The following is a 13734-nucleotide window of genomic DNA, read 5'->3' as shown; positions in this document are numbered from 1 at the left end:
GGTTAAATGCTATTCTTTCTGATTTCTTGGGTGACCAATTATGAGCAATCTGCATGTTTTATTCTGTAGTTACCAATTTTGGGCAGCCACTGCGTGGTGAGCCAGCTAAAGAAAATGAACGTGCTTTTCCGAGGACAATTCTCTATTCATAAATATAAGTTTATCATCCTAACAATGAATGCACAAATGAAGCAACAGTTCACTTGTTATTAACAAATAAATTCTGCCACTATTCTTTGAAACATTTTCTTCACTGCTCACAGGTTCCGCCATTACTTAATAGGCTTAAATTTGACAATCAAAAATATATGAATAATAGTGTGTAGTGATTAAATGACTTATGGTGCACCCCACATTTCATCAAACTACCTCTATTTCCAAACAGTAAACAACTCACATACCAGTATTCAGAAATTCAAGCTTCCTTATGGTAAAAGAATAATTCTCTTAACTGTAATACTGTTCACCAGATGCTGAGGGTGGGATTTTCTTAGGAAAGTTAAACCAAGTTGTTCTAAGGATTTCTAGTAAGAATATCAGCACAGAAGTAATAAACTGTAGTGATTTTAATAGAGATTTTGCTACATAAAACCTTCCATTAACATCAGAGCTACAACATATTCTTCAAAGTAGACAGACATATTTATTTCCATAATTAATTCCGAGCCAAAGGCTCATACAGAGGAATTGTACAATGAATAATATATTCAATTCTGCAACCTTGAATTTTACATCTACTAAGGTTACCTGCCAACTCACCTACAAAGATAGAGGCAACATTGCACCAGTACTAATTCTCAATGTTATAAATCACACAAATTCAATATAAATTTTGGATAAGATATCACCGTACACAAACTTTCAAAACTAGTAGTTGCAAAAATTAAGCAGACAACCTAATTCCTCTGCAGCTGCATGCAACAGTTTCATCACAGCTTTACACCATATTACTGTGTTCTGATTCTCATTTCATTACAAACAAGCCAATAAAACATTTATTTTGTCTTACAATCCTGACCACTTTAAGAGAAGCTATCCCCTAAAGCAATTCCCAAGGCTATAATTTGTTTATTATAAGATAATAATAATGATGCTATTTGCTTTACGTCCCACTAACTACTTTTACGGTCTTCGGAGACGTTGAGGTGCCGGAATTTAGTCCTGCAGGAGTTCTTTTATGTGCCAGTAAATCTACCGACACGAGGCTGTCGTATTTGAGCACCTTCAAATACCACCGGACTGAGCCAGGATCGAACCTGCCAAGCTGGGGTTAGAAGGCCAGCGCCTTAACCATCTGAGCCACTCAGCCCGGCGTTTATAATAAGAGTGTGATGGATCTGAACTCTCTTTAATTACTATTGGCCATAAGATATGCCGGAGTGCAAGAATTTGCAATGAAAAGGCTCATTAACAAGCCAATATAACTAGAGATGGGGTCTCTTAAAAATAAGCCCGCTTAAATAATCAACTGCACCAGCATTCCATCTTGCAACCTTGATCATCTAACCAATTGTGCTATACCGGGTGAATCCGCTGCGCCTGCCGTTTTCTGTTGTTAGGCATCCCAATGAACATCAGTGGTGGTTCGATGGTAGATTCTCCTTTGCCATACACCAAGACACAGTCGCCTTTAACCACTTACTGCACCATCACAGCAAGACATTTGCAAAAACATTTAACAGGTATTTACACAATGCATCAAACTGTTATGTAAAAATTATAAGCTTTCAGTAGAGTATGAAATGAACCATAGCCGTCTATAGTACAAGATCACGGCGTTAAAACTGGCAGCAGTCGCCTGACATGCCATGAGAGAAGGAAAACCCATGTGTTCTTTGAAACGTAAAATTTTCGTGATGGTGATTAATGATATTTCAAGAGGAAGTACAACTGGGAAAACAGCCTCCGTGAAATCATAGTTTGTAATTTATTGGTAATGGGAACTAAAAGAGATATCATGTGTTTTTATATTATCTAGAACTGTATAATGATCTTCTATGCATTATGAAATCAATAATACATGCATATTTCATCATTCAACTTTATTAAACATTAAGGAATGGGCGAATCATTAAATGAAATATATTACTTCAACAGTGTTTCTGTAGGCTACAGGCATTCACCGATACAGCACGTTTAATTTCACAAAACATGTCTAATATAATCAGAAAGAATGCCTACAGCCTTCATATTCCGTTAAGATTATTTTAATGTGGTCTATTAGACATTAATGTTTAATGTCTATTAAACATTAGACATGTTGTGAAATTAATAACTGGTTCGATAGAAGGCAGTTCAGTTTTAGGAAAGGTTATTCCACTGAAGCTCAACTTGTAGGATTTCAGCAAGTTATAGCAGATTTCTTGGATTCAGGTCAAATGGACTGTATCGTGATTGATCTGTCTAAAGCATTTGATAGGGTGGATCATGGGAGACTACTGGCAAAAATGAGTGCAATTGGACTAGACAAAAGAGTGACTGAATGGGTTGCTATATTTTAGGAAAATAGATCTCAGAGAATTAGAGTAGACAAAGCTTTATCTGACACTGTAATAATTAAGAGGGGAATTCCTCAAGGCAGTATAATTGGACCTTTATGTTTTCTTATATATAAATGATATGAATAAAGGAGTGGAATCAGAGGTAAGGCTTTTTGCGGATGATGTTATTCTGTATAGAGTAATAAATAAGTTACAAGATTGTGAGCAACTGTAAAATGACCTTGATAATGTCAATAGGACAATAAAACAACTGGCCAAGAGATTCAAACTCACAGGTTCAGTAAACAATAAAAATAGACGTAAAGGCCGTTGTCTCCTTACTGAAGTGTGTTTGGTACGAGGATCATAAGTAAAAATCTGTGGCCCCCTCGTAGCCTAGATTTAATGGCATGTGATTTTTATTTGTGGGGAAAGTTAAAAAATGTAGTTTATGGGAACAACCCTCACACATAAGACAATATAAGAGTTCATTGTGTGTTAACAAATAATTCACTGCAAAATCATTTGCGGCATTATGAGGCGCAAATTGTGAATATTATTCACATGTGCTCCACATATGAACTCCAAGTGAATTCACAGTGAAATTCATTGCTGACTGGGAGGGTTGAAAAAACCGATATACAAGTGAGTTAATAATTAAATATGAAGTTTTCTCAGTAATTTAATTAAAATGAAACAAGCCATTGGATACTTTTCCCGACAGTAAATGTGTTTCTAAAAAAAGGTGGTATGCCGTATTTCTAAAAATTTGAAGTGGTACACAGTTGCTAAACGGTTGGGAACCCGTGCCCTATAGACTTATTTCCTAACGAAGTTTTACACATTATCTAGTTAACATTCAAGAATGAGTTGTTTCTAAACAGGCTGTCAGGGTTGATATACATTTATGTATATATTACGCCTACAACTGATGGGGTTGCAACAGCAATTTCACATAAAACTGGAGGTCCTGATGCTATAATAATGATATTGAGAATCACATAACACAGGGGGTCTGGTCACTATGGCCACCATATCAACAACCATGTAAATCCAAGCTGCAAGCTTGCTTAATTAAAATTTACACAGTTCTTTCTGTACCATCATTTGAAATATCTGTGTGAGAGCACAGCCAATGCAATCGCTGGAAGTGGTGGGTACACCTCTGAAGTACAACATAAACCTCATCCTTCTGCATAATAATATTTGGTAAAATTTCAGTAGGCCTACTGTTCCCCTACAGAGCGCACTGCACAGGGCACGGAGGACGATGATCTGTTGTAGGTGGAGGCCACGTCTCTTGCTCGGACAATGCTACCAACTGTTCAGGTAAATCCCAGGAGAGACTGGTCTGCGCATGTCCTGCGTAGAGACAAAAGACCATTGGTCTAACATATCACAGGTGCTTAGCAGAGAGCCTCTGGAAGGGAGTGTGGCCCTGCACAGTGGGGCTGTGGTTTCATGACAAACTATTCGTCTAATTAATAAAAGCGCATACCTTACAGTCATTCATAGTAATGCTATAGATGTTGATTCCCATAGGGAATCTGAAATATTTGTACCGAATGAGTAAATTTATAATACCAATATAAATGGTCCGTTATTGGACATTATAAATTTTCCAGCTAACTCATTCCTGGTTGCCAGCGTTTCGCCACCGTGTGCTCATCAGTTGGTACCTAGCACACCTACCAAGACGCTGGCTAGTGCATACCGTGGAGGCCACTGCGTAGGCTAATTGTAGCCACAGGCAGTGCCAATGCACTTTGAGAGACTTTGTCTCATTATCAAAAATTGATGCCTGCACTGAATCCCAGGAGTGATGGTGAATTTGTATCAGCCTTCCTCTTGCCTATTTTGGAAAATATTGGTAGCTTAATGATATTTAACTATAAAAGTGAAGTCAATGAACAAATGCGACTAGTTGAGTTGATAGCCTTATGACTCTATGGAGTTTAGAGACCAGACAGATGACACTGCAGTGGCAATGAAGTACAGTACATGTCCTACAACATTTATAAGATTTCACATCCTATGTTATACAGTACGACCAAGGGAACAATACTGAACCACTTATTTAAGTAGCAGTATCATCATCATTATCTACTGAAAGCGAAGCCTTGTCGCTGTAGCCACATCTGACTATCTTCTGCTAGCCTCTTCATGTTGTTATATGAACCACATGCCAGTTCACCGACAGAGTTCCTGATGTATGATATCCTTGGTCGTCCCCTGGGTCTCTTTCCCAGTACCTTACCTTCAATGATGGTTTGGAGAAGAGAGTCATGGCTCAGTACGTGTCCAAGGAGCTTTGTTTTTCTCGTGTTTATCGTATATAATAAACACTGATCCTCTTTTAAGTTCTTTAAAACAAGGTCATTTGTTTTTTTATCCATCCAACTTGTTTTGTAAAGTAGCCATGCTGAAGTTCTGATGATAGAGTTGATTCTACTGATCATGGAAATCGGAAGTAGCAGTATAGAGATTCCATATTTCCATTAGCATATCGGAAACTCAGATTCTTCCTGGCTTATTCTTAAACTTGATACTTTATAGTGAACACACCAAAACCTCTTTCTGTTAAAATTAGATCAAATTGTTAAGTTGATGCTAAGTTTGCATCAATAATGTTGCCTACACCTAAACTTACTTAGTGTTACATTATGATAAAAGTGTAAATTAAGAAAACATGATTGTGCACAACAAAGTTCAGACAAGAATAAGGCAACTCCAGTTTTCAGTAACTAAATGTTGTAATTACAGGCGTGGGATTCTAATTTTATGTGGAACCTGAATCATAAATATGTTACTTTCATTTTTCAAAATCCAGCCAAGATTATATGAAACCAATATTCTGTACAATTCAATTTTATTCAGCCATTCCTTTTACTGAAAGGGCTATTATAGGTCTACATCATTAATGTAAAAAAACTTTAGATTTATGGTAGGCTTACTTCAATTAATATGAAATCAATGAACAAATGCGACTAGTTGAGTTGATAGCCTTATGACTAGAGACGAGAATTATAGGCACTAATAACTGTTAAAATAGGCAGGCATATAGTCTCTTAAATTAGCCAAAATAGGCATTTAAATAGGCACTAACATGCAAAATAGGCAACAAAATAGGCATGAAAAAATTCTTACAATTGGATAACACACTCAATTGCTATAAAAGGAATTTACAAGCAACGTTTCAATGTTTTCTGGTAACAATCTTGTTCTCCTCTCATGGCATAATGTTTATGTACCGAGAGAAAGATCTCTCAACATCACATGTAGTGATTGGATAAAACTTCAATGAAGTCACTTCATCTGGTTTTATTTCACTGACAGTGGCTGCCTTCCCAGAGGTTCGGTTGAAACTTCCTCTGACTTCTTCCACAATCCTAAATGACTCCACCAGGGGCATGCCACTCTTCTCCAACTTGGTGATTGCTCCCGGCAGCTTGTTGAAATTTGAAGATGCTCCGGTTTATGCAGGGCATATTAGCTCCCAGCATTGCAGTGCATAGGTCTGAAGAAAATGGTTGTTGGTCGCTGCCCAAAGTGGAGTAGTAGAAAGGCTGCGGTGATACACATTTCTGTACTCTTATCAAATGCATCGCAGTATTTCTAAGTTGATCTATGTGGTATTTTTCTCACATTTGATCTGAAAAATAATAAAACTGACATAAATTATATTGCCCTTAGGCTATATCTTAAATTTCTACAGTTGGGCTAATTGGCAATAATGCTTAGTATAGATCATGCATTAGTTTCATAAAAAGAAGACAATTAGAGGTGATGTTTCTAGAAGTACAAAACTTTAAAGTAGGAACAAGGGAATTAGTAATTTACATGGAAATATATCCTCAAGGATTTTCAGTTATAATTTGGTAGTATCGTGTCGAGTTCACCGGGTGAAAAATATAATAAAAAAGATGTGAAACGATACCGGAGTAGCGTAGAGGAGAGATCCGTTCTTTATGCTCGCCAAGGACCCACCAAGCTGGCCCTAGCAGTATTCTTACTTATATATAAGAATGAAAACGGAAGCACTATAAATCTCAGATTTGTGAACATTTTATTTGTTTCTATTCGCCGACTTTGGTCAGCTGGGTCACCTGTCATGAAGACTATTTTCTGTTGCCTGCAATAGATCCTGCATAATTTGTACCCACAAGGCCACCACACTCGTAGAAAATTAAAAACTGTGTAATTTGAACCTGCCGTGACATGCGCCCATAACCTTATTTTACCAGGCGAGTTGGCCATGCAGTTAGGGGCGCGCAGCTGTGAGCTTGCATCCGGGAGATAGTGGGTTCGAATCCCACTGTCGGCAGCCCTGAAGATGGTTTTCCGTGGTTTCCCATCTTCATGCCAGGCAAATGCTGAGACTGTACCTTAATTAAGGCCACGGTTGCTTCCTTCCCACTCCTAGCCCTTTCCTATCCCATCGTTGCCGTAAGACCTATCTGTGTTGATGGAGACGTAAAGCCACTAGTAAGAAATTAAAAATCCTTATTTTTGTCACAATTTAGCAAGACTTTAGAGGGGATATTAGAGGCTTGTTAACCTGGGAGTTTATGCTCCAACCACAACGGTCACTAACCGGACCTCCACCAATCCAGACTAACGGTCTTTTCGCTGGCCTGTTCTAGTAAAGATAGTCTTGGCAACCTTGTAAAACACGCTGTGGCATCGTCCTAGCCGGGCTACATTGGATCTGCAACGTGTGTTTCGCGAAGGCTTAGCAGTAGTGTAATAGAATTCCCGATTTTTTAAGGGGAGTTTTAAAAATTGCATTTCAGTTGTAAATCTCTCTTTTCACAGGAAATGAATCACAGTTCAAAATACCGATTTAATTTTCATCCATTCTGTGACAAGAGACCACCGACGTTCTAACTCCTCGTTCAGTAATTTAATGATTATTTGCATTTTAGCAATATAAATTATTGAAAGTTCACGACTAATCAGCATTGCAACAAAACAACTTGCCACAATAGGCTACATAAATTTATAGGCCTATATATATGCTACAATGAAATGCGATCATAGTTCTCAATCACAAAAAAGATAAAAGGAAGAAACGAACTTACCTCCTTACAGCAAGCTTGACATACTACCCTTCCATCTTTCGTGAAATTGGGATCCCCTGAGATCCACTGCTTCAGCCAGTAGGACCTCCATGATGTTTCTTTGGGCATTGCTCCAAACACTTCTTCTTATTCTTCTTCCACTTCACAATAAATCACAACACGTTCTGAACGTAAAGCGTACAACAGCTCACATCGAAAGGAAGGTACAGGGCATATGGGTTGTGCAACACAGTTTGACGTTGACTGGTTCTCGCATATGTCTTAGGAGGTTGGAGGGGTTGAAGGCTTCGAGGTCAAATTGTTCCTTGTTTCTCCTGATGGAAATTTCCCTAGAACTATTTCTGGTGACTTCTGAGAATTCCCATTTTTATTTGTGGGGTAAACAGATATTGAGAAAAGAGAAGATAATTCTGTCGAGCACACTAGCTACAATATAATGCACTGGAAGAAAATCGGCTTTTTAAAAATAGAGTCGAAAGGCATCAAATAGGTAATTATACTCCAAATAGGTACAAACCCCTGAAATAGGCATTTATAGGCACAATAAAACGAACGAAAAATAGCTAAAAAAAACCTAAAATGGATTTATATCTCAAAAGCCTACGTTTCTGAACACAGGAATAAAATAGGCAAATTCCTGTCCCTACTTATGACTCTATGGAGTTTAGAGACCAGATAGATGACAAAGGAACTGTTTGGCTTCCATCTGAAACCATGTATTAAATACATATTTTAAGTCTGCAGGCGAGATGTCCTCCCTCCTCAAGTGCTTTTCTGTCTGGTCATTAGCCCAGAGGCTGGTGGGATCCTCAAACAGCACCACCAAAGACTATGGAGTTATAGGGAAACTGCAAAAAACAGTAACAGTGCCAAAATGAGGCATACTAGGCAAGATAAGAGGAGAGGTAGTTTTCCACTGCTTTCCTCACTGGACCAGAAAGTGCTATTGTAGCACAACTGACTCAATAAGCACCACTTTTCATAATACTCAGATACACTAGTTGTGCTCTAAATGTCATTACTCAGCACCACCCATACCCCATCAGCTTCCACACTGTCACAGCCACGTATAAGACTCGGACTTCGGTGTAAGCTATACTTTGCTCTGGCCTCAAGAGATGGATGCAAAAGTACTGTATCCATCAGGAAATGGCAAACCCAGCAAATAAGGCAGCTTTAATCTCAATAGTGAATTTTAATAATGTTATTTGCTTTATGTCCCACTAACTACTTTTACGGTTTTCGGAAAATTTAGTCCAGCAGTTCTTTTACGTGCCAGTAAATCTACCAACACAAGGCTGACATATTTGAGCACCTTAAAATACCACCAGACTGAGCCAGGATTGAACTTGCCAAGTTGGGGTCAGAAGACCAGCACCTCAACCGTCTGAGCCACTCAGCCCGGTAATAGTTAATGTTACTATTATTATTAATACTGCTGTTATAATAGACAATGATCACCCAAAATCCTATGTCCATTTGTCTAGTATGTACATTGACAGTAGCCCAAGGCTACCTTTCATCTAACAATGAAGACTGATAAATGGAGTTTTGGTGCATCAAATGGATATTATAATAATAAAGGTAATGTGCACAAGTGTGTATGAGAAATACAGTACCTAGTCACATTCTGCACTGTACACAGTCAGTGATTCTGTGTCTTGCTTGCAGCAAGACATGTTATTTGTGATAGTTCATTGTATAATACATAGTTTGCAAACACATATATCACTGGGAGTACAATATTTTGCTTTAACACACACTTTGTGGTGGAAACCATTCACCGCAAGCCTTGTCACAACATGTCCAAGTTTTAGGTTTGACTCAGTCCAAATCCTGCTGCACTGGTGCTGTAAAAGTATCAATATCTTTCATTTTCTCATATCGCTTCAACAAAAGGTTCTTATATGTGTCTGCTGCTGTCGGAAGAAACTTCAGTTGTAGGTACTCTATCTGGAAAGTCTCTCTTGTATGTAAATATAGGCCCTACCAGTCTGGAGAATCTTGAGCCCGTTCATTACATTTTTTAAAAATAAATTTACTCTGACATTTTCCAAGATGTTTAGTCCCTTTTTTCTTTAGATGCTCCCAAAACACGTGGATTACGTGTCAATACTGGTGCTATTTTTTGCTTCAAAGAGGATTACTGTTGTCGGCAGGGACAACTTTGTAGGTGGCCGATAACGTAGATGCCTCGCATTGCGGCTATAGCCCTATTCTTTACAGGAATCCCAAACGCCTTTCCGGTAGATTGTAACGTCATTCCAAGGTACCTGAAGTAGCTAACAGTGAATATGCATCAAATGGATATGCCTAATGCTGCTCCAATATGTAGAGATCAAGTTGTTCCCTATGGATATATTTGAATATAAGAAATAAATAAATATCAAACATTAAATTCAATCAGTAATGGAATGCATTTCATTACTTACTTTGGCATCGTCGCATTTACTTGAAGGAACTCCCATCCTAATACCATTACTCTGAAGATCACTGGAATGATCCGTGTGGATGGCAGGTCGCTCAGGAAGCCAACGACCAGTCCAAGTTTCAATCCTGGGTGTAGTTGTTGACTGTATGATTTGTCCATTAATAAATGACAAAAATATCAAACATATCAAGTATGGCATCATTTTTGAACACATTCCCAGCACATTCATTTTCTTATATTCAGAAGACGTACTACACTTTTCCCGGCCAACTGTACAAATCAGTGATATGGTAACCTAAATAAAGTGGGAAGGAAGCTATTTTCCTTATAAAATACGAACTTGCACACAAAACAACATCAACCATCTGTTTCCGTCACCGTGTGTAACTCCCAAATTCGTTATTGACAGCAGATTTCTTCTTCTTCTTCTACTTAGGAATTTCTTGGACAGGAGATTTCAAGTGTTGCCAACACATCACAGACTTATCTCTCTCTCTTCTTCTTTTATGGGCTCCGTTAATTTTGCCCCGTAAGGTATCTTGAGTTTAACATAAATCCAGGACGAATAGAAATGAATAGTGTGACGACTCCCTCTGAATCACATGTTAACAGCACCGCCGTCTCGATCTTCTTATACTGCCTGCTCTATGCCACTAGTTTAACACAGGAAGGCGCGACTACCAATAGTTCTCCAAATCGCCGTAAGAGTGCAGCAGTAGACGCACAATTTTCGCTGTTAGTGTTGGTGTAGCACTGTATTATTGATGCATGAAAGTGTGTGAAGACCTGAGTTATTTTGTACAATGAGTAAACGTGTCTGGTCACTTTCGTTCGTACAAAATATATTTTGAATAGAAATGTGAAATTAATTAATCATGTTATGTTTATAGAAATTTCAAAAGTGATTTTAAGGTGTTGGTACTTGTTTCTTTCCGTTCGTGCAAGGTATATTTTTCATAGAACTGAAACTTCAGATTCTGTCCCCGAAATATTCAACTGTTGTATACCATGTTGCCAATATCGGCATGGTTGTTCGCAGCCAGAAAATATACGACTCCATGAAATACCGTCTAGAAGAGAATTGAGAGAAAAGCGGCTGTCGGCTTTATCTAGGCAAGGACCTAATGAAGGAAGTAATTGGATATCCTCAGATTACTCTTGCATCTGTGCCTTTACACCTTATTTCAGAATTTGATGGAGCCCCCGCGGCTCAGGCGGTAGACGCCGGCCTCTCACCGCTGGGTTCTGTGGTTCAAATCTCGGTCACTCTATGTGAGATTTGTGGTGGACAAAGCGGAGGCGGGACAGGTTTTTCTCCGGATACTCCAATTTTCCCTGTCATGTTTAATTCCAGTAACACTCTCGAATATCATTTCATTTCATCTGTCATTCATTAATCATTGCCCCGGAGAGGTGCGACAGGCTTCGGCAACCGGCACAATTCCTATTCTCCCTGCTAGATGGAGGCTTTATTCATTCCTTCCATTCCTGGCCCGGTCGAATAACTGGAAAACGGCTGCGGATTTTTTTCCAGAAGGTGATTAAAGCCGTGGAGGATAGTGGATTCCTTGTGATAAAAATTGTGACGGACAGTCACAAAACGCCTTCATGTTTAGACATTTTGGACAACCTCAGATATCCAGACGATAATATTCCAATCAAACTAGAAACAGGAAATCAAATCCTAATTTGCGGGTACTAGGTTCGTGTTGTTGAAGAGAGGATGGAGTGTGACATTTGTGTCAGCAACATCTCACTGCCTAGAGCTTCGACACCTCTAAATGGAACTGATTATACATCAGGACAGAGGAGGAGTTCGATACCCAAAACCTAGTTTTGTTGCTCTGGTGAAGCATCTCCAGGAGTTCGTTTAAACTGGTGTGCCCTATTGTCGAAGTCCTTCAAGCGTATGAGCGTAATACGAGGACTTGCAACGTCTTCCCTTTCAAAATACCGGGCGAGTTGGCCGTACGGTTAGGAGCGCGCAGCTATGAGCTTGCATCCGGGAGATAGTGGGTTCGAACCCCACGGTCGGCAGCCCTGAAGTTGGTTTTCCGTGGTTTCCCATTTTCACACCAGGCAAATTCTGGGCTGTACCTTAATTAAGGCCACGGCCACTTCCTTCCCCTAGGCCTTTCCTATCCCATCATCGCCATAAGACCCATCTTATCGGTGCGACGTAAAACAAATATTTAAAAAAAAAACTTTCCGAATGTGCTTTGTTACAGTGTGAGGTCGAAGAACATCAGCAAAATGTTAGTGATATTATCCTAACCAAGTTCGTAAGACCTCTATTATTTGATATTGCGTTGGCAAGAACACAAAAAGTACGGTACCACTCCAAGCCTTCGTCCAGGAAAATCTTTAAATTGTGCATGAAGAGGCCAACTGCGACTTCGTGCAGGTATAATTGCCGATATTTAATATTACTGATGTAATTTACGAGCTTCAGTGAACATATGACCATACTGCATAGTGTTTTGTAGGCTGTCGCCATTAGAATAAGTTTAGACCATTGTGCGTCTATGTCTGCCATCTAGCGGAGAAATTTTGTCGCAGCGTAGTCGCAAAAAGGCTCGCATAGAGCAGGCAGTATAGGAGGATCGAGACGGCAGTGGTTAACGGACACGGTGAACATGTACTCCGCCACCTGCAGCGCTGATGTCAATAAATGGTCCAAGTACTTGCGCTTTTTGTCGGCTTTATGTGGAAGTGTGTAAGGAGTTTGTGGTCTTTTTGGGTAGTTTTATACGTTTTATACGTGCAAAATATCTGGTGTTTTGTGAACTGAAAAGTGAAAAATATTTAGGCATTTGAGAAGTAGGACGTATACTTTGGCATATGCTTCAATTTACTTCCGCATCTGAATATGCCTACATCTTGCTATGTCCCGGGTTGCAAGTCGGGTTACGTTAAAAAATCGAATGAGAAGCGGCATTTTTTCACCCCCAAAAGATCCCACTCTGTTCTCGAAGTGGTCGAAAGCTATCCCAAGTCAAGATCTGCCTTTAAGGGATAAAAGTCGTGTTGTGATCTGCGTTTTGCAGCCGAACTTATCCATTAATGTGACAGATTCATTATTAATGGTGAAAAAGTGGAAATTCCAAGACAGAGATGGAAACTGGATCCTACAGTAGTCCCACATATTTTTCCTAATCTTCCGAAATATTTATCATGAAACATCACAGTAAGAAGATCTCCATATCAACGCCAGTCTACCAAATTAAATGTTCCTTCCACTGGTGATTATTCCATACTAGACTGCCCTAGTATTAGCTCTGTATGCTCTAGTGCTGGTGATAAATCACACGTTAGTGCTGATAACAGGAGGGAATTGATCTTAACAAAGAGAATTAAACATCTCCAGAGGAAGGTTACTTTTTAAGCAGAAGATTAAAGGAAGAAAAGAAAAGAATGCTGACCTAGAAAGGGAGCTTGAAGAAATTAAATCACCCAAAAACAGGTAAATACCCCTAATGAAAAACTAAGTAGGAAACAAAAGATAATAATTGATGCCATACTGAAGAAGAGCAATACCAGAAGTTCAAAAGGCGTGCGTTATGATCAGGAACTTCTACTGGAAGCACTCCTGTTTAAAATTAAGTACCCGAAAGGTTACAGGCATTGTAAACAGCATGGCCTTCTGCCACTGCCATTACCATCACACCTTCACAGTCTGTAGAAAGGCCTCAAGTGTTCATACGGTATCAATCATCATTCAGTCAGTACCATTTAACACTTA

The 13734-nt window shown here is 39.1% G+C and overlaps 1 protein-coding gene across 1 annotated transcript in view; it reads right to left on the bottom strand.

The window, feature by feature from the left end:
• The window catches only part of LOC136863259 (uncharacterized), a 43252-nt gene extending 32677 nt beyond the window's left edge, over positions 1-10575 (bottom strand). The window contains exon 1 of the mRNA XM_067139642.2: positions 9994-10575. Within this exon, the coding sequence (XP_066995743.1) occupies positions 9994-10221 (228 nt within the window). The 5' untranslated portion in view covers positions 10222-10575. The remainder of the gene's footprint in view (positions 1-9993) is intronic.
• Between the last annotated feature and the right edge of the window lie 3159 nt (positions 10576-13734).

This window comes from Anabrus simplex, chromosome 2, assembly GCF_040414725.1.
Source record: "Anabrus simplex isolate iqAnaSimp1 chromosome 2, ASM4041472v1, whole genome shotgun sequence".
Classification (NCBI taxonomy): domain Eukaryota; kingdom Metazoa; phylum Arthropoda; class Insecta; order Orthoptera; family Tettigoniidae; genus Anabrus; species Anabrus simplex.
Note: the sequence above shows the minus strand (reverse complement) of the source record. Positions and strands in the feature narration are given on the sequence as shown.